The sequence below is a fragment of the Cygnus olor genome, chromosome 17, assembly GCF_009769625.2.
Source record: "Cygnus olor isolate bCygOlo1 chromosome 17, bCygOlo1.pri.v2, whole genome shotgun sequence".
Lineage (NCBI taxonomy): Eukaryota > Metazoa > Chordata > Aves > Anseriformes > Anatidae > Cygnus > Cygnus olor.
In genome coordinates, this window is record NC_049185.1 from 12,908,727 (window position 1) to 12,932,795 (window position 24,069).

The 24,069-nt window shown below is 45.8% G+C and overlaps 2 protein-coding genes and 1 long non-coding RNA gene across 15 annotated transcripts in view; 1 reads left to right on the plus strand and 2 right to left on the minus strand.

Moving 5' to 3' along the window:
- The first annotated feature begins 20 nt into the window (after positions 1-20).
- LOC121079783 lies at positions 21-6,535 on the plus strand. Its single transcript, XR_005825170.1, has 4 exons — positions 21-167; positions 1,018-1,273; positions 4,596-5,410; positions 6,062-6,535. It is a non-coding gene; the product is annotated as an uncharacterized LOC121079783 (long non-coding RNA).
- Positions 5,549-13,810, minus strand: VPS33A (VPS33A core subunit of CORVET and HOPS complexes). The gene is made up of 13 exons (XM_040577474.1): positions 13,652-13,810; positions 13,494-13,559; positions 13,238-13,365; positions 12,545-12,734; positions 11,702-11,818; positions 10,839-11,013; positions 9,944-10,137; positions 8,324-8,450; positions 8,077-8,144; positions 7,354-7,491; positions 6,862-6,999; positions 6,548-6,716; positions 5,549-5,991 (listed from the first exon to the last, which is right to left on the minus strand). Exons 1-13 carry the CDS (start codon positions 13,751-13,753, stop codon positions 5,798-5,800), a joined length of 1,806 nt encoding a protein of 601 aa, XP_040433408.1. The 5' UTR covers positions 13,754-13,810; the 3' UTR covers positions 5,549-5,797.
- Positions 13,811-14,197: 387 nt separating this feature from the next.
- The window catches only part of CLIP1 (CAP-Gly domain containing linker protein 1), a 69,539-nt gene continuing 59,667 nt past the window's right edge, over positions 14,198-24,069 (minus strand). For all 13 annotated transcript variants that reach the window (XM_040577467.1, XM_040577461.1, XM_040577458.1 and 10 more), the window contains 7 exons: positions 23,220-23,272; positions 17,917-18,034; positions 17,468-17,624; positions 16,857-16,906; positions 16,009-16,014; positions 15,307-15,431; positions 14,198-14,647 (listed from right to left, as the gene is read on the minus strand). In XM_040577467.1, coding sequence (XP_040433401.1) covers positions 14,425-14,647; positions 15,307-15,431; positions 16,009-16,014; positions 16,857-16,906; positions 17,468-17,624; positions 17,917-18,034; positions 23,220-23,272 — 732 coding nt within the window. In that variant the 3' untranslated portion in view covers positions 14,198-14,424. The remainder of the gene's footprint in view (positions 14,648-15,306; positions 15,432-16,008; positions 16,015-16,856; positions 16,907-17,467; positions 17,625-17,916; positions 18,035-23,219; positions 23,273-24,069) is intronic.

A 24,069-nucleotide genomic window follows, 5' to 3' on the forward strand; every position in this document is an offset into this window, starting at 1 on the left:
AGCTGCGCGTGCGCAGCGTGCGCGCGAGCGGCCGTTGGTAACGGTCGCGGGGCGGCGAGGGCGTGAGGTAACTGACGGACCGAGGGCCCCGAGCGGCCTCAAAACCCCCCGAGCCGCCTCAAAACCCCCCGAGCCGCCTCAAAACCCGCGCCCGGCCCCAGCCCGAGGTACTTGCTGGGCTCCGGGCTTAGAACCGGGCGCGGCCCCGGTCTTTGTGCCCCCGCTGGTGTTCTTCGGCTTTGCTTTTAGAGTACGTGGTTCTGCGTTGGCTTTGGGTGGTTCTGTGCCAGTGATAATTCCCTGCTAGGGTCTTCTCCATAGTTACACGTGAAAAGCCTTAATCGAGATCAATTACCTTTTTTTTTTTTTTTTTTTTCTTCTATATAGCAGAAATTCCTGCAGTTCTCTGTGAGACACTTGACTTGTCACGGTTTAGCTTTAGCAGGGCACTGCTGTACCAGTCACGTCCTTCAGCTGACCCCATATTTAAAGTATTTATAGAAAAGCGTTGCATGCTCAAGAGCGCCAAATGATAGCCCTATGGGTGGACTGGTGTTGGTGCCCCCTCCCCATGAAAGTGTACCTTGTAAAACTGGGGGAAACCTTGTGCTGGTTTGAAATGGCTTTTTTAGGACTTACAGAGCAAGTACAAGTAATTTCTGTATCTCTGCCTTCACACCCTCAGTGAGGCAGAGCTAGGCAAGGCAGGACTTGTTTATATGAGATGTTGGTCACACTCAAATCGTGCCGCATCCCTCCCGTCCTTCCACCACACTCAGTGGGCTGCTGTTCCCTAGAGGTGGGCTGAGTGCGGGGTGGGACTCTCGGGGCAAAGCTGCTGGGAACCTTTCAGATCGTCCAGGGAATGGGGCCAATGTCTAGGAGACAGGAGAAGAATTGGCAAGAGCCACAAAGATCAGAAAGGTGCATGTGTATAGATACTTTTTTTTTAATCTTTCCTTTTTACATAAGAAAATAAGATTATGCTTAGGCAGTAACAAAACAAAATGCTTGCAGAGTCGGTGCAGGAGGAAGGGACTGCCGTCCTGGGCGCTGAGCGTGGAGCCTGATGCTTTGGGCCAGTCTGTGGCTGCTGGAGCAGAAGGGGAGCAGTCATTTAAGCACGAGGAAGTACGTCGTCCAGCCGGCGAGCAGCAGTGCTCCAACCAGCACTGTGTAGCTGAACAGCACGAAGGCCAGCAGCTCCCTCAGGACCTTGAGGAAGTGGATGGCAAAGGAGTCCGGCATGGTTCTCCCCAGCACCACGGGGCAGGTAGGGTGTCTGGAGCTGGCTGCTGCCTTGTTCTTCTGTGCTCTGTATGAAGGAGAAGTAAAGGGATAGAATGGGTCTTTCCCAGAAGGATGGTGTGGCTCTGCTGTAGGGAGAAATGGTTGTCTTTGGGAGGGTTAACAGCCACCCAGCCTCCTAAGCAAGTTGCTAATTACCAAAGTGTAAGTGTTAGGCTCGTCTTGTGTGAGCTTGTTCAGACCTTTCCAGGGTTACCAAGCTGTGTGAAGTGTTGAAAAGGAGTTTGGGATCTGAACAACGTCTCCAAATCAGGACCGGTAACTAAGCAAACTAAAATATGGATGCACAGGTAGTGGACGCTGTTGTGTAGCTAAGGACTGGTGGCCCCCAGTTCAGCCGGATCCTGGTGCCTTTCCCCCGTGTCAGTGGTTGTGCATCCAGGAAGCTTCACAAGCGGAGTGTTCGCTGATGCATTACCACCAGTGTGTTCTGATAAAAGTGGTCAATTCCTCCAAGGAAGCCACCATTAATATTTAATGACATAATTGCATCTAATGGAGATACTGGCACAAACTGAGCCTTTTGTTTAAGAGTGAGGAAAACTCGGGCTTAAATACAAGTTTGCACAGGAAAATATTTCTGTCTCACCTTAAAAATAACCTTTAAATGGGAGACACAGGGTAAGATGTTTTAGAATTCATCTTCCATCTGTATTCTGAAGTCATATGAACACGTCACTTTAGAAGTTGCGCGTTTGTAAGTTTAATATAAAATCTGAAATTTCACAAAAGTTTTTGGCTCCTTAGACTTAAATCTGTAAAGGTCCAGCTAAAAAATTCTGCTGTCTCCCTGACTCGCATGTTCTTTTAAATTTTGGTCACAACCATGGCAGACAAAATATCCCCATTCTTGGTGAAGCACATAAAGGGAATTTAAAAACAGATTTTTGGATAAAACTAACCTAAAAGGATTATTTCTCTTCTAAATAGTCTAAAGGCAGTCAGAGTAAATTGAATTCCTGTTCTGCCACTTTGAACGTTTTTTAAAAAGCACGATGAAGAGTTCACAGTTTGATTAAAATTAAGTCAATACTTTGCTTTTATTGAAGAGTCGGTTATTTCTTTCTAAACTCAGGTGCATGTATACATTATGGGAGCTATTGTATTTTAAAACCAGCTATGGTTTCCCAGTTGTTTGAGTATCAAACTTCGATATTTATTGGCTTTTTGAAACTTTTAATTGTCTAAAGTAGCACCGACAAAGAAATAAATTGCTTACCCAGGAAGATGATGGGGTCTACTTCGAAAAGTTCCTATTCCTCTGGTTCTGTTCTGCAGCTGTCCCTTGAATTTCTGGCTCCTGGAAGGTTTGTACTGTAGTTTGATCCCCTTCTGAGCTGCTCATCCGGGAGCCAGGAGCGATGAGGCTGTATTTGCAGCCCGCACAAGGACTAATGCACTAGGTGTGGTCAGGACCAATTATTATATGACAGAGCGCCTTTGCGCGCTGCGCGGCACAGCAGTACAGAGCACTCCAAATAGCTCCCCTTCCCCGGAGAGCTTTTGTCAACGGCGCTTGGTGAGTTTAAGCACTGTTGCTTTCTAGTGGTGTCAGTCAAAACCTGCATTTGTATAAATGTGTTTTTATTTTCCCCTCTATCAAAATATTGTGTCATCGAATGCTTCTTATCGTGCAATTCAGTTACCTGGAAGACTGTTGTAGCTCTTCCTGCGTTCTCTGAGAGCCCTGTGCTTCTGTGGGCCGCTCAGGGAGCAGGGTGCTTGCCTGGGGGTTGCCCAAGATCAGCAGCACAGGACAGGTTGGAACTGTGCAGGCTGAATCAGGCCCTTTTATCAGAAGCGAGTGAGCACTGAAGGCAGTCTAGCCTATACATAACTGCTCTTTCACTGCCCTAATATCTTCACCCATGCACACCCAGAAAGTCACCCCTACCTTTTAGAGAGCAAGAGCTACAACTTATTTGTGGCAAGTGGGGAGGAGGGAGGTAAGATACACGTTTATTTTTAGCAAAACCGCTTTCTGAGAACGCTATATGAAAAGTGAAAGTCTTTGGGAGTGGAGGTTGGATAATGTTTGCTTTTCTTTTTGCTTGTAAACCAGACAAATGCAGACAGCAGAGAGAAGGAAGAGTGTGTACTGCAAATCAAATCTCTTACCTACAAAGATATTATGATGTAGAAAATGGCCCCTTAATTTAATTAAGCTCTCTTGTTATCAAATTATTACCCGCATGGTCAGCAAGGCCTTAGACAGAAGCAGAACATAATCAAGCTGCTCAGGAAGCCTGTTAAGTAGTAATTGCTCCTCCAGAGAATCGATCAACGTCAAGATGGCTTTGTTGTTGTTGTTGAATAGTTCCAGGAAGAGACTTGGTCTAGTTTGTGTATCCACATGGCTCTTGCTTGGTGGTGGTGAGGGGTACAGTCTGCAAAATGTATGCAGTGTTGTTGGTAAATTAATCCACAAAGTGTTCGCATAAACTGCTTTTTGAAATAAACGTCGCCTCTAATGCTACTAACACGTTTATTGACCCAACTGAAAAAGGTAAGTAAGCTGTTGAATTTGTGCTCTGCATTTGTTCCATTATTCATTTGTGTTGGGCCACAAAATCGCCTGATCAGTGCTAGTTGGTTCCTTGTGATTAATTTCTGAAACTCAGCGTCATACCCTTAACAATGTGGGAAAATGTTGGTTTTTTTTTTTTCAATGCTGTACAGATCATGTGGGATAACAGAACAGAAATGTTTGCTAAGAGAGTGATTTAATGTGGTGTTTATTTTTTTTTAAAGTTGTTTTTAACTGTTTAATAACGAAGTGCAGTGTGAAACAGAGTCCACAGTGTTTGCTGGGAAGGGCGTGAGCATGGTGTCAGTGCCCCAGCCCCCAGCAATTAGCAGCGCGGAGTCTTCCGGAGCCAGAAGCTGCTTCTTGCGCACGTTGGCTCAGCAACGCCAAGGCCCCAGCCCCCAAGACCATGGAAAATTCCGCTCTACGATTCTGGACTATGCATCAGCAATTACCACAATTTGTAAACTGAACAGAGGGAAACAAAAAAGGGATCTGTTTTAAAGCTGCAGCTTGCTGGATCACTGAGGCAGCTATTTTTGGGCTGCATCCCATGTGGGGAGTGCCTGTGTATGTGTGCGTGTATCTTCAGACATAAGCGTTGGGCACACTGAGGTAATTCATACTCTGGAGTTGCTTTGCAGTCGGGTGGGTGCACCTAGGACAAACAAGCCACATCCCACTGAGTCCTTCAGAGAATGACTGAAGTAAAAGACTAGCACGTTCCTCGTCATTTCCATGCTGTTACTTGTATTTGCAGGCAGCGCTGTTGACGTGCATGTGGCCAGTTTAAGATTTATCTGTTGCTGCCTCTGCTAGAAGAAGCCCAGTGAATGTCTTGGCCAGACAGTGGACTTGCGTGTGACCGAGGGGTAGGTAACCACAACAGCGTGGCGCAGGCTAAGCAGGCCCTGCAGGAGCACTTCTCTGGCTGCCTCAGAGCCCTGTGGTTTCCGAAGGGGGACTGAGGACATGTGGCAGCAGAATTGTAGAGCCTCGTAGAGCAGCTGGGGCCGAAAGGAGCCTGCTTGCTTACTCTTTCTGTTTCAGTTTGGTACTTGGTGAATTGTGTGTCGTTTGTTTTTTGTCTTCAAGCTGTATCTAATCATATGCAGTAAAAAAGTTACTGCTTCCCCTTTGCAGTGGTTATCTTTCTCTTGTACAATGAGTGTTCAAGGATGTGAGAAAATTTGGCTGCTGTGGCCATGGCCCTTTTAGGTTCCTGTTGATGTGACTGTGGTGGAACTAGAAACAGAAATTCCTCAGCTTTTAGCAGAAAGATGAAAGCAGGACAGACCTTTCCAGCAAAATTATAATGTTGCAAGTTTTAGCCATGGTAGGAAATGCTAATAGCGAAGCGTTACAGTTTTACATTTTATTTTAGTAAAGTGATGCTCTGATATTGGGGGAAAGAACTTCAAAAAATAGCAGAGGCACCCTGTGGAAGCTTTTCAAAGCACAGGTTCAGCTGCACCCAGTCTGTGACAGGAACAGATCCAGCACATTGATGGAATTATCAGGCAACAGCAACGGACAGGAAATAATGGCCATCCCGCCCCCGAGCTTCTCAGGAAGGTAAGAAGAAGTAATTGTATTTCCCATTAAAACTAAACTGAAAGAAAAATGGTAACAGCTCGTCAAATAGAAGGATCAGGGCAAATCCCACCCTCCCCCAGCACTTGTTTGCTGATTCAGACCACAAGCAGGGATATCTCTTTTTCCCATAATTTATTTCATGGTTAATGCCTTTCAGCACTGTTTGTCTGCTAGGAAGGTCCACAAACAAACGGTAGGAATGCAAGTGCAGAGAGGGATGAGGGGAACTGCATCAGGAGCAGGACCACTCAGGGGCATGCCCCTCTTCCAGGGGCACGTTTCTTCCGTGTTCCAGGAGCTATGCCAGAGGCTGATGTACCTCTGTCACCCCGGGCAACTCAGGTTTAGTGTCTCTTGCCATAGACCCTAGAAAGGGGCAGGCTCCAGTTTTTCCATCAAGGATTTGATCCAGGTTGTCCCGTTGATCAGTTTTGTGGTGGCAATGACATACTCTGTGCCTCCGTCTTCCATCTGAGAGAGAAATCTCAGTGCAGCTATTTCTGCGTACGTCACGCCTCCCAGGAAGAACACCAGTGTGACTCGGTTCTCACCGTGCTGACCTGCGTGTTCAGAGAAATACAACGGCTTGGCTTAGTTTTATTTTAACATCTCCTATCCATCACCTCTCAGGCAAACTCAGAATGTCCTAAACCTAAAATAAACGTAGCTGGTTTAGAGGAGAAACCTGCTGGGCACAGAACTGGCCTGGAGCCCAGAGGTGCAGACTCCACTGCCAGCTGAGGAGTCTCTACAGGATTTGCTTAGTACTAGGAGAGCGATGCTGACCTTTGTTGTAAGGTAATGTTACTTATTAAACTCACAGCGTAAGGGTGGGGTTTATTTTAGTTCACTGATGAGAAGTTAAAGAAATGTACAACTCCACAGTATTTTCAATACAAATGGTGCTGTTCATTAATAGCAGGCTGAATATGTGATTGGAAGCTTTAAAGAGGCCCAAAAGCTATCTGTCAAAAACAGGCAGATCTAATACTGTAGGGAGACAGGGAGAGGAGACAGATGCCTGCACTCTGCCGGCCTCCATTTCTGTTTGCCTCATTCCAGCCTAGCAGAGATGCACATCCCTTTGAAAAATGGGAAAATGAAACAAAGACTTACGCTTTTTCTGAAGGCCAGTAGGTAACTGCTGCCTCTCCTCAAAATGGGGACCCGGCAGCATCTTTAACACCTCCTCTATGCTGCGCCACCCGGGCCGAGCCAGGAGCTGTGCCAGGCGCACGCTCAGCGGCGCGTAGCCACTGTACACGTAGGAGATATCATTGGGGTTCTGCAAGAGAGCAGAGCGCGAGCAGCAGTGAGTGCTACTTCATGCTGGAAAGCAGCACCCAATCAAACAAAACTACAAGGGCTTTCCTGCTGCACACAATCCCCTGCTGTTAAGTGTAATTGTCACTGCTGAAGCATCTCTTTACCTGTTCATTAACGTCATCCATCCATAAGCGCAGGGTTTTCCTGATTGTTGGGTAGTTATTCCTACCACTTGTCTGAGGCTTCAGGAGTCCAGCCTTCTCTAAGTTGTTTAAGGTCAATATGTGCTCATATCCGTACGTCTGCAATAGAAGAATTCACCTTTAATGCCATGCCAATAATACATGACCAGATTGTTAAATGTTATTATAAAAAATGTTTTGGTCAAGATCTCTACAGTGTAACCCATTTAGAGTGTTTAAACCATGATAGCAAAAACTGTAATGATATAAACCTCTGCGTACCTTCATGTTGTGTACAGACGTGCACCACCCGCATCCCAGCTGTCAGCCCAAACACAAGCCTCTGCCCTCTGTACACACCTAAGTCACGCTAAGACTACCCCATATAAGATGCATCCATGTAGAATGCTGTAGAGTGGAGGCTTTGAGGGGGATTTTCTCAGAAATTTATCAATCCAAAAGTTACAGCCCAACCTGGAGAATCTCTCTTTTATAATGGTCCAGAACCTTCTGCTTCAGCCCACTATTGCACACAGATTGCAAGCAAACGAGACGTAGGATCTTGATTAAGGGATGTTTTTGAGCAATGCAGTCTTCAATATAATTGTTAACCTATTAAAAGAAATGCAGAAACTTTTAGTCAAAGCCCTGCTAAAGTACCTGGCAGACATGGAAAGGAAGATCTAGTTTTGCCTAGTGTCTGCAAAACAGTGATCCCACACAGGTTCCACCTAGCACCTCTCTAAAGCGTGGTGATTCCACAAGCAATAGACAGACTGTCTGATGCACTGAAAAACTTCTGATAATTGTCTTGAAGCCTTGCACCGATCCCTCAGAGGACACGGTGCCCCTGTACAAGTGAAAGCACTCCACCCACAGTCAACTGAGCTGCAGGCAGCGACAGGTAAAAGCCTGGTAGAGCACTCAGTACAGTGGTGCCTCTACCTAGGCTCAGTGGTGCATGTCACTTTGAAAAGACTTCTGCAAACATGCAAGGAGACACACATGAGAGCTCACAACTTTGGCAGCGAACAGAGCCAGACATCATCCAGACCATGTATTGCTCAAAAAAAACAAAAAACAAACAAACAAACAAAAACACCCAAAAACCAAACCACCACCAAACACAAATGGAAAAAAAATACACAGAAATATACTTTTTTTTTGAAGAGTTATTAGTTGTCATTATCTACTCACCTTGTCTGTGTCTATTCCAGACATGAACTCCTGTTCCACTGTTAAATTATCAAAGAAATCCTCAGATGCTTCAGGAAAAGAATGAAAATAATGTATTAGCAACTGACGGCTTATTTTCTACATTAACATTTCAGCAGAGGAGCATTGGATGGGATAAAACGCAATTTTTGTCAAGCTGACTGATGTCAAGCAAGTTGCCTTACATCTTGTACACTCAAATCCATCAACCTATTCAACAAATACTCACTGGTGATGTCTTTGATGAGTTCTGCAATTGAGGTGTGGTTTGCCAGAGAACTCCTTGCTGCCTGCATGTGTGGCAACTGCGAGACAAACTGCTTAATCTCTCCAACTGTTTTCGCGTGGTGCCTTTCCTAAAGAAATCCATCACTAAGGTTAGGTCTCGTTCAGATTAATTAGCCACCCACCAACTAGATCATTGTATCATGAAAAAGTCTTTTACCGTACTCAGCGCAGCAGCAGATACCGTTAGAGATGTGCAGCTTTTCAGACAAAATACTTTACATCTTTATACTAAAATCACAGCATCACCCATAACAGCGCTTTGGTGGTTGGAAGAGGCCAGTCATAACACAACGGGAGCATCGGACTGTTTCTTTCCATTCTGTCAATTATTGTGCCAGTGCTGGCAATTGCTTTTCTCCACCTTTGTCTGACCAGCCATCACTAACTGTTCCTCAGCTTCCCTACCAGCAAATATCTTTTTTATCTCTGATGAAGCACAACGCAGACTTCAGCTCTCAGAGCAGTCCAGATGTCTGTATTTCACTTGGGTTACTTGTCTCTCACTGCAACTTAGAATAAAAATAATAATTTGACTCATATGTGAAGAATTTAAGCAGGCAAGTGCAGGCAGGAGAGTGATAGTGACGAAGCTTGCAATTTAAGAAGTCTTCTGCTACCACTGTGATGCTGTTTCATTATCACCTATTACATCTGACAATTTATTATTTTTTTAAAAAGCAACAGCGTGAACAATCCATCTTTAGCACCTTCAGCATTAATACTGCAGTAACAGACATTTATGAGGAGACAAGGCTAAGCACTAGTTGAGTTAGGGAACCACCACCTCTTTGATGTGGCAGAAAGGAAAAGGCAAAGGAAATAAACAAGAAATACAATCTAACAATGTAACCAGTTCTCTGCAGAATCACTCTGAAGTCTGAAAGCACAGATACAGGATCTCAGTCTCTTTGTGAATCATCAACAGGATATTTTCAAACAAAACCACAAACACACCCCACAGTACTCTCCAGCTTTGTCTAAGACAACATGAGCCTGAGTTTACAGGTCAAACCCCCCCGTAAGACAACAGGGTTTTCCACATTCCTGTTGGTTTTGATGCCTGCCACAATAATACTGCATGAATGTGCATCTCGAGTTTTATTTCTTAAACTCTTTCTCTCCGTCCTCAGGGAGCACAGAGAGACAAGAATTGTTACCTGTTAACTGAAAGCTCAACAAGCCACAAAGTAGAACTGATCACTGCACTAAAATTAACCTTGGGCCTCTTGCAGAGGGAAGCAGCACCTGAGTTCTGCAGGCTAGACCTGAGAAAAGCTTTTAACAGTCAGGATGGGAAAAGCCCCAGAACAGACAGCTGGCGAGAAGTGAGGATCTATGTTACTGCAGAGATCTGACCAACACCTACTGCTGGAACGGAGCTGATCTCAGCCCTGGATGGGGGACCAGAACCAAGCAGGTTCTGAAGCCTGTCTGTATTTCCTCTGGCTGGGGATCAGTCCATGGCAGCAGCTCAGGCTGCCCGTCAGAGCCCCGCTGATACAGACCATGTCTGTGTCTGATGAGAATGCCCAAGGCATGCACAGTCAGATACACGCCTCACCTCAAAGGCTGCTGAGATGATCTTGGCTTTCTTGCTCAGCACTGACCCCACAGCATTGAAGTTCTTGTCTCGGATTTCAGCGTACAGCTCTTCAGCTGAGTTCAGCTGAAGTTTCTTGGGCTCTGTGGGCAGATCTTTGCCACCCTCACCCTGCTTCTTCGGGGCAAACTTCTCAGGAGGGAGTTTCACATACGCTATCGAATGCAGAGAAATAACCCTGATAAGGACTGGAGCTTCCCCACCGTAACTTAAGCAAAGCAGGCTGTGAAACCTGTCTCCTTAGCTGGAAAGGGTTCTTAGCAAGAAAGCTAATATAAACGCCCAAATTACTTAGTAGATATATGTCGGTTAAGGAGACTTGTACTCACTGTACTCACACAGGGAAGCTCTAGGTGCCCTGTTTCCAAAGAGGTTTGGGGGCAGCCTCCCAGCTGTCAGTACAGCATGGGGAGATTAAAATGACTAAACGCCTCTGGATTTTTAATTCCTACCTCCCAAAGAGAAGGACAGCACTCTGAATGACCTTTCACAAACTCTTCCCTTTCCCTGTGGCACCAAGGGAGCTATCCAGGCTGGAGGGTGAAGGCGCACACTAACATTTCTACTCCCACTCTACGTGTTCGGTGTCACCATGTCTGCACCCAGCCAACACCTAGAACGCTCCCAGCTCAGTAACACGCACTGTACTCAGCTCTGCTTCCTGGGCAAACAAAGGTGGCCAAGGCTGATCAAAATGGGCTCTAGGCTGGGGCTGCTACATCAGGGGCCTGAACCATCCCCGCCCCAAGCCCAGGTGAGCGGCTCCCACATCACTTAGTGGAAGAAGAAATCTGTCTGACACGCTGCGGCCTGCTCCAGCACAGCAGGGACGCTCCCCTTGCCCCGCAGTACTCACTGTTCTGAATCCCATAGATTTCATCAATCAGCCCTTCATATGTCAGCTGCGTAGCTAATGGCGTCAGCAGGTCAACGTTGCGGTCCAGCAACAAGAGGGTGTCAAAGACTGGAAATATCGAGTTCTGGCTGCCGGGGAACTCACGCTTCATCCTGATCATCATATTAGCCACGTGCTGAAAATAAATCATGTTGGTCTGGTTATGGTGCTGGCCGCAACAGATGGATTTGACTTGTAGGCTGTACAGGCACATGATTATTCAAGTATGGGGTCACAGTCCCCTATAAAGAAAGAGAATGACAAAAGGTACAAACTGGCTGACAAATGGGGGCAGGACAAGACAAAAAGAAAAGAAAAAACAAAAAGCCCTTCACTGCTACTCTGTAACTTAGCAGGGCAGCAACTGTGGCAGCCAAAGCATTGGCTTCCTCTCAAGCCTCATTACAAAAGGGACCTATTAGATTGTAGGTTGATGAGACGGGAAAAAAAAGTGAGTCAGTTATAGGGAGAGATGGAAAAGAATGCATGAGCGTAGGTTGCACATTTCCAGCTTTATTCAGCCTTTCTGATACCAGAGTGGCTAAGCGTTTAACTCCACAGAAAGGACTGCAGAAAGCACAAAGGTACTGTACCTACGAGCAAAACATAAAATCAGATAAAGCTTCCTGACAGGAAGACTTGTGAAACAGCAAATATTGTTCATTTGGCCAGAGACGACTAAAACCTAATGGCCATGATCCTGAAATTCCAACATGACAAGAGTACGCGGCTGGATTCAAAACAACAAACCCGCAGGCGGCATGTCAGCAAGCGCTTGTTGCAAAGAACGAGAGGCATTGTTTAAACAGCAGCGTTTGCCTTACCCGGGCACATTCGCCCTTCCCAAAAATCTGAGGGATGGTTCCGTAGAGAGCCTGCAGAGTCATCAGCCCCTTTGCCGCGTGGTACAGACTTGTCTGGTCGCTCTCCAAGTAACATTCCTAAACGAGAAGGAGGATTCCCAGCGGGAGGTGTCCACCTGACACAGCCGCTTCCACAGCGCTTCAGAGGAGGCAGAGGCTGGGGAATAAGCTGTGGCCAGTGGTAAATATGGACCTTACCCATGCTGTTCCTAAATCAAATCACTTGATATAACCAATTGCTGTAATTTTTTTGAATCCTGTGTGCTATTCCCAGTTTGAGAGAGAGAGAGGAGAGCCGGAGAGTAACTGCGGTAAGCCTCTCCCTCTAATGGGGCCAATCCGAGAGCACAACACCTCTACCTAGCTGCTGACAAGCAGCTGCAGGCCCTGGCACATCTTGGTTCTATTTAATAAGGCTGAAATGGGCAAAGAACCACTCGAATGTTTCTGCCCTAGGTGCAGCACTCTGAGAAAACAGTATATGCGATTTGCAGCATACATCGTTAACATCATTCTGCTGCGTATTGATACAAACCGCGCTGTTTGTTTTAACGGCCAAGTATTTTAGGCCTTATGAACGCTCCATTTGTCAAAGTAACACCGGTGCTGTATGGCTGGAGGAGGAGGATACAGGCTGGTGTCGTGATTGTTCCGCCAGTGTTTAGTCAGAGTGCCCAGTGACAAGTTAGACCCAGTGCGGCACTCAGAGCCGAGCTGCATTTGCTGTGTGAGGCCTTCGTACCTGGCACCGAGAGCCAGCACCCACGCACAGGGCTTTTCCTCGACAACAAGACGAGCACTTACCTTGAAGGCGCTCTCAGACTCCATGGACAGCAGGTCCCCATCGAAGGGTATCAAGTCGAGGCTGTACTGCTCTCGGTGGATGAAGGACCCCAGCACGCCCTGCTCCTTCAGCCACTGCTCGCAGAGCAGGCTGCGGCGCGGCACGAAGAGGATGTGGAAGTCCCTCTGCGGAGAGCGGCCTCTGTCTTCCCTGCAAGAGTCACGGGCAGGAGCACAGCAGACAGTAACGCAGCAGCGCAGAGAGCGGCACGGGGTGGGGGCTAAGGGGCGCTGAATTTAAACGAAAGAGGAATGCCACGTGTGGTTATTATGATCAGCTTCCTTTTTATCTCTGAGTAGCTTTTACCCAGCCGTTTGTGCTCACACCCACACGTCTGAAACCAGGGCACGGTGACTTGGTTTCCCTGCAGTTCTCACAAGAAGGATCGCTCGGAGCGTGCCTCGTCGGGCTGGTTAAGGAGGACGCACGTCCTCGTGGTGGGGCGTGCGGCCTCTGCATCGCCAGCTGGGGTGCGACCCCTCTCCCTTCCTGGGCGCCCTGCTCCCAGACACGGGCCCAGACGTGGTTTTGGCGTCTGCGCCTCGCTCCTCACTGAGCCCTGACGGGGAACTTGGGCGGCAGCTTCACACGGAACCGCCACCGCTCTGGGAAACCCCGGGGAGCCCCAGGGGAACCGAGAGCCGCCCCGGTACCTGAGCACGTTGTCGGCGATGATGTCCATCAGCTCCAGCTTGGGCCTGACGAAGAAGATGACGTTCTTCACATCCGCCTGGGGCAGGCGGCCCGGCTTCAGCGTGAACATCTTCTCCACCTCGTGCTCCTGCAGGGGGGGCGGGGGGGGACGAGGCGCACCTTAACCGGGTCCCCCCCGCCTCCCCCCCCACCTCCCCCCCCCGCCTCCCCCCCCGCCTCCCCCCCCACCCCCCGGCAGCGCCCCGCGGGCCGTACCTTGAGCAGCGAGTACTGCGCGATCAGCCCGAACGGCCCCGTCAGGTACTCGTCCCACACGATGGCCTGCGGGGCGACACACAGCCGCTGGGTGCCCCCGGTACCCCTCGGAGCCCCCCCCCCCCCCCCCCCGGTGCCCCCCCCCGGTCCCCCCGCACCTTGGTGCCCGCGCACTTGTCGAGCACCTCGCGCAGCTCCCTGCGGCCCGCCTCGCGCAGCGCCGTCAGGTTCACGCGCCCCGAGCTCAGGTGCGCCGCCATCGCCCCGCCGCCGTCACCTGACCGCCGTCACCTGACCCGCCACGTGACCGCCAGCAGCCGGCGGCAGCGCCCCCCCCCGGCGGCTGTGCCGAAATAGAGCCTGAATGGCGGGGGGGGGTTGGGGCGGGCACGGGAACGAAGCGGGGCGGGCACGAAGCCCCGCTCCGGGGCAGCAGCCGAGCGGAGGGGAACGCCACCGCACCACTTCTCAACCCAGTCCCGCGCCAAACAGCGTAAACGTACGAACGCGGCCTTAAAACGGTTCAGCGCATCGTGAAATTAACAGCACAAGCTCAAGGTACTTAAATAAGCTTTAATATAACTCTAGGGCTTCGTTCTATACACGGCTTCCCAGCAGCAGCTGCACCAGCACGAGGGCGGGGCTGGTTAGGAGCTGCAAACAACCCAGAACCTGGGAGGAAACGGCATAAAGTCATTTATTAAATCATTTATTTATATTTCACTTAAGTTTAATAAAGGGAAATAGGGCGTTTATTAGTGGAGGGGGGGGATATTTATCAATTTACTGATTCTGGAGTGGATGGGCAAAGGGACTGGGAGCACGGGGTCAACAAACGCCGTCCCTTTTCCTGACATTCAGCACACGCAAATGCTGGTGGTGTGAAGTGTCCGCTCAGCGCGCACAGACAGTCCGACCTCCTGCCCCTGCACTAGAAGGTCTCGTCGTCGTTGCAGTCGGCTGTCCAGTGCCCAAACATCTCGCAGGTGTCGCAGTAGGGGCGCTCCTCCCTCCTGCTGCCGTGGTAAGCCGAGTGAGGAGGCTCCTCCAGCATCTGCGCCTGGGTGGGACAGTCCTCGGTGTCGTGAAGGTCAAAGCAGCCGCAGATATCGCAGAAGAGACGAGGCTTCTTCTTCGACAGGCTTTCTTCCTCACTGCAAGATCAGCACCCGTGCAAGTCAAGCAGGGCGCTTCTCCCTCGTAAAGGAGAAAAGCCTGCTTCCTGCCCTCCCTGAAACCCATCTCATTGTTGTTGAAAATAGCGCTGTGGTCAACAAAGACATGAAAACACTACAACAACATTGAAGACCTAACATCTCAGCTACCCTGTAGTTCATCACAGTTCCCCGTATTCCCTCGCACTACAATATTTACTAAAAAAAACTGCTCTGTGCAAATACAGGCACAGGCAGACATTATTTGAAAGGTAACACGTGTAAACTAGTTTCTTTTCCCTTGATAGGAGAGATCTGAGCTCATAATTTACAACACAGGCTTTAGTTCTATTTCTCTGACAGGATCTCCCTCTCTCAGTGTAGTAACGGCATCATAAGGGAAAGACTCTTCTACCTAGCATGGAAAGGGCCAGCCTCAACCGAGACTGACAACAAACATCACATCACTGTTTGGGATAGATAAGTACAGGGGATCAGTCTGCACCACCTGGCATACCGTAGTGATGGACCTGAATAGATTCAGTCCACCTAAACTCACCACGACAGCTGAAACCAGGCAGAGCACCGTGCAGGTGACAGAGCCGACTGCTACCAACGCTTCCTGGAACAAAGCCAAGGTTCCCCTTTCGAATTTATACCTGTCGTAGTTGTTTGTCTCCTCTTCGTTGCCGTTGAGGGCTGCTTCGCACATTCTTTGTATTTTCAAGTTCAGTTCTTCATTTCTCCTTTGCAGATCTACTATCACTGAATTCAGGAAGTCAATCTGTGACGTGAAAGAACAAGGCTGAGGACTGCACTTCCAGAGAAAGCAAGCAACACAGGAAAGGCCCTCAAACCGACACAGGCATTAAGTTTTACCCGTGTGTCGTCGTATTACTGAAAGCACAAGTGGAGACTGAAAGAATGGAGGGTAGGAACTGGGAGAAACTTCCCAAAGGACCCCTCAGTACGATTTCTGTTCAGGAGCCAGCTAGTTCAGCCCAGCCCATGTCTGACAGACATCGGTGGGTGTCAACCCACCACTGATAGTTCAAGCTTGTTTTCTGATGTTACGTTTGAACATAAAAGCCAGCTGTGTAATTCTGATCAGAATTGCATCTCCGGTCCTCTGGGCCTGCCGCTCAGGTGCGTGCATCGGGGGCGACCGGAGTCACTCCCAGAGCTGTGCTGGAGGCAGCAGAGGGACCGCACAGTGCGCCCACGCGGCACCTCCCAGAGCTGGCTTCAGCCAGTCACAGGGATCAGTAGTGAGCAGTGCAGAACCCCTGCTGACAGTAAGCACGTAGTGCTTGGCAAATCAACAGGGAGCAAAATAAAGAAAGCCAAAAAGCAGAACAAACCTCGTGCTGATTGGAAGTATTGTCATCAGCCGGTGAATTCAAGGAGACAAAAAAAAAAGAGAGAAAGACTGGTGGTTAGTGTACGTTAATTACACTGCTGCTGGCCTCTGTACAGGTACGGCACTAGGAAGGACGTCTGTAGTCAATGACTGACTCCAGTGACCTAGCAAGAGCCTTCATAGTGGTCAGGAAGCGCTTCTGTTCTCACCGTGCTTCCTAGGCATCTGCTGTCACAGGCAGCCTGTTGCACAGCAGTCTTTTACATGTTCGTTAGGATTATCGTACTCCTTGATACAGACTTCTCCTAAATCTGTTACCAAGCATATGCTACCTGAGCAGCTTCCTTGTCCCACCGCTGCCAATCCTCATTCTGAGCAGAGTTCAACAGTTAAAAACATGTAAAAATCAACAATTTCATCTGCAGAAACTTAGAAGTGGCACTGGAACTCTGGCAGCCCATTTCTCCCAGACGGCAAGCACCAGAGATACATTGGCCAGGCCCCATTCCTTGTTTGTGCCCAAGAAAACTTCGGAAAGGACGGCGAGGAGCAGTTACGAGAGTGCTCTGCTGAGCTGTGCCTCACCAACAGGCTGCGGGTCAAAGTTTGCTACCCATGGTTTTCCTGCTCGCTTCCCCACGTTCTGGTAACAAACCATTTCTCCAATATCACTTGATTCTAAGTATTTCCTGCCATTAACGTTGCCCCTCAGATGCACAAGGTGAAAAGAAAAATCTGCCCATTTTAATCCTGATTTCCAAAATCTGACAGGAACCGCGTTTGGTAAAATATTTCAGCCTGCCTACAGACACACTGCTGTTTAGCACGGTGATGTTTCAGACCAAATACCTGCTTCTCTTCCAAGCTTTCATCTTGAAGTAGATTAGCAGCAATGTCACCTTTAAAGAGAAACAAAAAGGCAAGGCATAAATAGCCAGCAACCTAAAGGGTGAAACATACAATGGCTTATTCAGAGACTGAAATAGTGGAATAATCTCTGGTCTCCAACACATTTTATTCTTACTGCTTCCTGAGCATTCAGGGTAAGTTCCAGTGAGGGTGGCTTTCAGGGGATTTTTTTTTTTTTTTTGACCAGTGCATTACAGAAGCATGTTCAATATTGCACATTATTTATTAAAATACAACTGTGTGTTTAGGTGACAGCGACAGTTCACAAATAAAAGTTTTGGAATAGCTTATGCATGCGTCACTTCCGGACAAATTGCACCCCTGCCCCTAGTGTGAATGGGGTTAACTGGTAAAACTGGGAGCATTTACATTTTGCAGCTGGTCAGATTTTCTTCATTTGAAAAAACTTAGCTCTGTCCTACAACAGAAAAGTCACATTTCTCAGGAGGTTCAATTAGTTGAACCTCGTTTTAACTATGTGTTTTAATAGCTGCAAAACCCTGCAAGATTAAAATTGAAAGCACAGACACAAGAAAAGCTTTCTCTTTTACCTGAGGGGCTAGTTACAGTTAATGGCTCATTGTTTTCCTTGAGCTTTTGCTCCAAGTTTTTCACCTTTTCCTCAAGTTTCAACTTATCAGACTCCAGTGACTTAACCACTGACTGTAAGGTTTTCGCAGAAGCGTTTTCTCCACGAAGCACTGTGATCTGTAAGAGTTACATCGGAATGCTTAGGTCTCCCAGCACGAAGTCAAAGCAGACAGGTACCATTCTAAGGGCTAAACAGCCACCACAAATACATGGCAGCTCTCACCAAACTAGCCAGAGGCACAGGCACTAACTAGGTACATATACATAAAGATTTAATTCTAACATTTAACTATGCTAAATTAATCATTAAATTAAATTAAAATGAATTATCCAACTCTTCAGTAGCAACCCCACAGTCAGACACTTGTAGCTATAAAGATTGAGAAGCAACCTGCTTTTCCTCATTTACCTCATTTCTGAGTTTTTCCAGTTCTTCATCTTTCTGTGTGATCAAGGCACTAGTATCACTGATGGATTTTTGTAAAGATGCTCTCTCTTCATCAATTTCTTTTTTTAATGTTGATTCTCTAGAAGAAAACCAAATACAACCAGAAATCATCCAAGGAATAGGTTAATGCTGTTGCCTAAAGAAGTTTAAATTAATTTTAAGTAGTAAACTACTGTAAGAAGTTCTTCTTAAATATTAATTCTGTACTTAACTAAGATTCTATATCTGTGTAAACATTTCAGATGTTACAACTGTGGAAACAAAGCAAAAAGTTTACCTAGGTAGTAAAAGCCAGAATCTGCATATCATCGTATCCATTTGAATTTAAAGAAACGAGTCAATAGACTGGGGAGATACAGGATAAACAAACATGTTGCACAATGTTCCACAAAACCTAACATCAGAGTTTTGTTACTTCCTGAAAATTATTAACAAGCAACAAAACACACATGCAAAGCTCATTGTACAAGTTGTCATGCAAAGCATTGATGATGCTGGAAGTATCAGCTGGTCCTCACTAATTTCAGTTACATTATTTCCTGAATTAGATACTTCGAGCATTTCTGGGCTTCTAACAACTACTGATCCCTCAGAAACCCTGATTTAATAAATAAACGCTGGGATTTGTTTTATTTCATGGGAAGGAGGTTTTAGAAAGGAATCCTCCAAAGCAGGCGCAAGCCCTTTCTGTATACATATGTCCAGGCTTCCCGACTTTTTCAGCTGATCTAACAGAGATGGCTTCTGCTTACAATTCCTGTCCTGCTGGCGTTCTTAAGGCATCACAGCATTACTGTGAGAACGTCGTTGCTAGCAGGTCTTCCTGAGAGGTCACAGGACACACACAGATGGACAACTGTCCTCTAGTGCTAGGACTATTGCTACAGAAGTTCAGTACAAGCTGAAAGGTTTTCATTTGTCAAAATAAAATAAATAAATAAATAAAGGCCACCAAAACCATTTCTTGCTACTCCAAAATCTGCATTTACTCGTCTAGAGGAGAAGCCTGATTTGAGAGCACCAAGCGGTGCCCAGCAGCTGGCTGCCAACTCTCCAGGCCTCTGGGGACGAAGCCAGTTTTCTGTGCGATTCCACACATCCCACTTCAGACGATGGCTGAAGTTAGCTGCTTTTCTTCTTACTAGCTCTGAGAGGGCTGCTGACAAACTAAGCTATCGGAATACATGCCCACTACACAAAAAGCATGAAGACAGTAATTCAAAGAGACCGAATGACATAGTGGTTTCATTTAATAAACGAAACTATGCTCTCTTTGGACTGTTCAAGGGACCAAGAGTGGAACATGTCCTTGTGTGAGGATATGCAGTAGGTAAGGAATAGCTCCTAAGTCCTTACTGAGAAGTTTTTACATCCATGGTATCTACAGTTAGTGAGAGCCACGATACCCAGACCATGAAATACAGTAAACCTCACTGACTCGAGATAAATAGGAAACTCAACAATGAGAGCACAATTAATGTAATTCTTTCATTGTTAAGATTATACTCAGGAATGGAAGCAGCAAGTGGAGAATCTGGGGTTTAGAAAAGCTGATGCAGCTACCAAAAAAAACCCAAAGGTTGATTTTGGTACATTTTTACAATGAGAGAATTAATATAAACAGAAACACAAGTTGCAGACGGCACGATCTTGCCTTCAAATACAAGTTGTGCTCCTGCTAACAAAAAGGGCAGTGGCATTTAACAGCTCTCCTCATTATCCCTTGCCAAGCCCGATTCAGCAGAGCACCGAAAGCATGACAGCAGTCTCTGTGCTTTTCCGCAGCATTATTTACATGCTCCAGCCTGCCCCATGTTTTTAAATGCCTTGCTGAATTGGATCAGAAGCACAGGGTGGTGCTGTGGGAAAGTAATGTCCCGCCAGTGTACAGGACACTGCTGCTGCCTCTGATCCACAGAGCTGCAACCCCACCGTGTAGCGAAGGTTGGGGAAACGGGAAAGGACGTCTGCACGATGCTGCTCACAAGCTCTCCCCTACCTGAGACTTTGCCCAGGTTTCCCTTTGCTCTGCACGCAGCTGTAAAAGGGCAGGTGGAAACCCCAGCGACTTGCCTCATGCTCCGGAACTTGCTATTAAGGCAATGTTTCTATTTTTTGGTCAGATCCTCGTCTTAGAGATCAAGGGCAGGCGTGTGCTTTTTGTACAAACATAGTTAACTTGCCATTTATTGGCCTTGTAAAAAGGAGGCAGAAGCATTCGGGTGGTTGAAAAAGGTAAACAGTTTGTAAGCGTATTAATATATATTTACAAATTCAATATAGGAGTCTAGAGTACTATAACACAAGGAGAAAGAAACAAGAGAAGAAAAGAGGAGAGAAAGCGAGGGGGGGAAAAAGGTGCCTGTGTGAAAGCATTGCTTTTTTCCTTTTACAGGGCAGTCTTTCCAGGAGCAATCCTTTACAGCTCCAGTTAGAGGCCCTCTAAAACGTACAAACTGGAAAGTACAAATATAGTCGGTGTATGTCACTAATTACTTATCCAAGTGGGGAACATGGCATCCACACGGTGACCCAGTGAGCTTAAAACTTTTCCCCTGCCAGTTCATATCCAAAATCCCTGCTGGGCAGCAGGAATTGAAGGGGGGCAAGGGGAGACAAGACTGTCAATTCATACACCATTTTAAAATTTTATATTCTAGAGGAGGTTAAGCCTTATTTTGAGCACAGTATGTGGAACTCATGGGAGACAATGGGGTTTTTTGTTGTTGTTGTTTTGTTTTGTTTAACATTGGAAAAAAAAATCACCCAGATTCTTCCCTTACTACAAAAATAAGAAATTCTAAGAATGAAGCAAGTACCTTAAAGTGTTACTGGGCAAGCTTTAAAAATGCAAGATAACAAGAACCAAACGTTAGAAACGTGGAGTAGAAATGCAAAATACTATAAGGAAGAACTAAATTTGCACCAAGGCGCTTTTTTGTTTTGGTAAAAAAATATAGACTATATAACATATGTATATATATATATATATATATTGCTGAGTGTTTTACAAAACAAAAGCAAGACACCAAGGGACAAAGGCAGCCAAAATATGTACAACAACTTTACTAAAAAAAATAAATATATATTATTTATTGTAACGTGGATAGACTTTCTTGAGTCTTACCATTAAAGACACACAGATATAGCAAAGGAAGCAAGGGTAGGAAAGGGAAGAGAGAGGAATGAAATGAGTATCGATAAATAGCGCAAGCTCAAAGACAGTAAGACAGTCAGCAACCCACAGTGAACCTAATGAACTGGAGTAACACAGAACCCCCTCAGAGTCATAAATATTAATCTCCTGCCACTCCTAGCTGGACTATTTCATAGAGAGTTGCTAAATTCCTGTGGGTGGAAGGAAGGTGGGAAAGCTACTGTTAGAGATTTGACCTAATTGAAATAAATAGATGTCTCTGTTTCAGCATCTCGAATTCTGAAGATAAAAGGAAGAAATTATTGCTCATCACCAACTTTAGTGGAGTTTGGGAATTTAGAGAGACACCTTTTTTATTTAATTAGTTCTTCATTCAGCCTAAATTTTTTGTTAGGAAATAAGGCCATATGCTTCCATTTTTTAACCCCTCATGGCCTGCAGTTTTCTTCAATAACAGACTGTTTCTGCTACTTGTTTTATCCGTTCTATTGGAGTTTATTCAACACTGTTGAGAAATGTCATTAAGCCAGTCACAAACTTGGGCATCTCAGTGTAACCAACTGAAGGTAAGCACAGATGTACCTGACAACCCTGAAAGTAACGTTAACATTCACTCTAATGATTTCATGTTTATCTAGGCTATTTCAGACAGCTCATACAGAGTAAAAACAGACATAAAATTAACTGCTAAATACATTTTCAGTGCAGACACATCTGCATTACAGACAGTTACACTATTTACAATAATTCTCACCACCATTTTAAATGTGTATTTTAAAACATCTCAATTAATGGGCTATAAACAGCATTGTAAGCTGTCAGCAGCATGAATAAGGGGGATCCCTTTTCGCTTCCTTCCTCCACATCAGATATGCTCAAAATGATCCTCAGTTGGTATAAACTCAGTAATTACTGTGGATGTCAAACAGTCTTTACACCAGCTAAAGAATACTATCTTCTCCTTCACCTCTTTTTAAAAAATAAGTGACTTACACCTATGCTATTATATGCAGCTAAAGACCAAGTGAGTCAATTCTTAAGGCTGGTTAAAGCTGGAGCTTCAGCTGTTGCCTTGCCTCTCTGTTTAATGACTGATTAAACCGTTGCATTCTCCGAGGGTACTGCACAACCTAAAGCTTCCTATGTTCATGCTGTCCTTTCAAAGAAGTGAGAGAGATAAAGTATGGTGCAGATTCTGCAAAGTAACAGATTATTAGGGAATAAAAACGGGCCCAGTGTATCTGCTGAGTAGCCAAGGATGGGCATGACTACTGAGGTGCCATTCACCGTCTTTTTTGCAACCATAGTTAATGCACAAAATTATAACAGGGTTTTGTTTGTTTTGCTTGGAGCACACTTGGTGTCATGGAGAACTTCACCTTTTTCTAGGAATTTATACAATTACTTTTGAAAAGCCTACATTTTTCTGAATACCTTGTGGTACATAGCCAATTGACTTTCTCTATAAATAGCAGGAAGACCGTACAGTTTGTAACTTGGGACCATTTATTGAATAGCACGGTTTACAAAGGGATGCCCCAGTCACCCAGGACAAATCTCCTGGTATTTAAAAGCAGTGCTGAATGAACTGCAATAACTACTGATAAAGGAAATGAATATCTCAAAACTGTAACAGCAAGCCACCGACAGCTGAATAACTGCCTTTAGTGTTACTTTAAATAACAATCCTTATCATCACTATCTTTCCATTACTCCTTAAGAACTTGACTGGGGAGGATCTGTACGTATGATGTTTATCAGACTGATGAACAATCCAATATTCCAGAGCAAACTAAAATCAAACGCTAAACTGCTTACTGAAAACAAAGAGAACTAGTACAACGCAAGAGGTGCATAACTAAAGAGAAAATGGTAAATACCTCTTCTTACATGTTTTTTTCTTATATTAATAATTACTTTTTCATCTCACTTTTAATAAAGAAAACGCAGAAGATACCATCCATAAGCCCAACCTGTGTAACAGCCTCAGTACTTTTCACTACAATAGGCGTGAACTGCTTTTTCTTAGCACTGTTTTTGTATTATGGTTTTTTTTCAAATTTTCTGTAGGACCACGTAGTTCAATACACATCAGAAGAAAACTTACCTCTTTTTCATCTCTAATAACTGGTTATTGAGTACTGATCTCTCCTCTTCCAGCTAAAACACAAACACAAAAACCCTACAGTTAATACACCGTGGATTATTTCTTTAATATAATGTATCAGAACATCGTTATCATCATAAAACAGACACAGGAGAGGCTACAGAACCTAAAAATCCTTAAAGTAATCAATTTTCTTCCAGGACAATGCAGGCACACAAATGCAAATCATTCAGTGACTAATTCATATTAGCTAGTGAGGGGTTGTTACTGCTTTACTTTGAGGTCATGTGCACACAAAAGAGGTGTGAGGCTTAGCGCTGCCTTACACAGTACCTCTTGGCCTCCTGCAAGCACCAAAGAGAATTGTGTTTGTGTGCCCAGCTATTAAGTTTAGCCCAGTATTGATGAATTACTGGATTTGGTGTCATTTTGACCTGGATAATTGTACTACTGATCCGTATTCGTTACTGTACCGCTATATGGAGATTAAATAATTTATCCCTAAAGCTGTTGGTCTGGTGTCTGTTACCGTCTCCCAGACCTGTTGACTCCGCGGGGCCACATTAAGCCCTCACAACTAGCGAGAACTAGATGAGTGGGTTTTGTGTAGAGCAAGACAGAAGTGGATGCTAAAGAGAGAAAAGTTTAGGAGAGCAAACGTTAAGGGAGCTTTGCAGCTTCTAAACCACTGTTGCAGCTGCACCCAGTCATGGATCAAGCTTGGAGCAACTTTGTGGTAGAAAGGGCACCCTCTTCTCTCATCAACATTTCTCCAGCAATCCGTTCTCTTGTCAGCCTCAGAGCAGACTTCTCACATACCTTGTACAAAAGATGGACCAGCTCGGCTAAT

Bases quoted from the DNA above. Each gene is read 5' to 3' on its own strand.
- VPS33A (XM_040577474.1), bottom strand. From the start codon at position 13,753: ATGGCGGCGCACCTGAGCTCGGGGCGCGTGAACCTGACGGCGCTGCGC. The intron at 13,366-13,493 runs GTACGGCCCGCG...CCCCCCCTGCAG, and splicing joins CGCAGTACTCGCTGCTCAAG to GAGCACGAGGTGGAGAAGAT. The intron at 8,145-8,323 runs GTGAGTATTTGT...CTTTTCCTGAAG, and splicing joins ACTCATCAAAGACATCACCA to CATCTGAGGATTTCTTTGAT.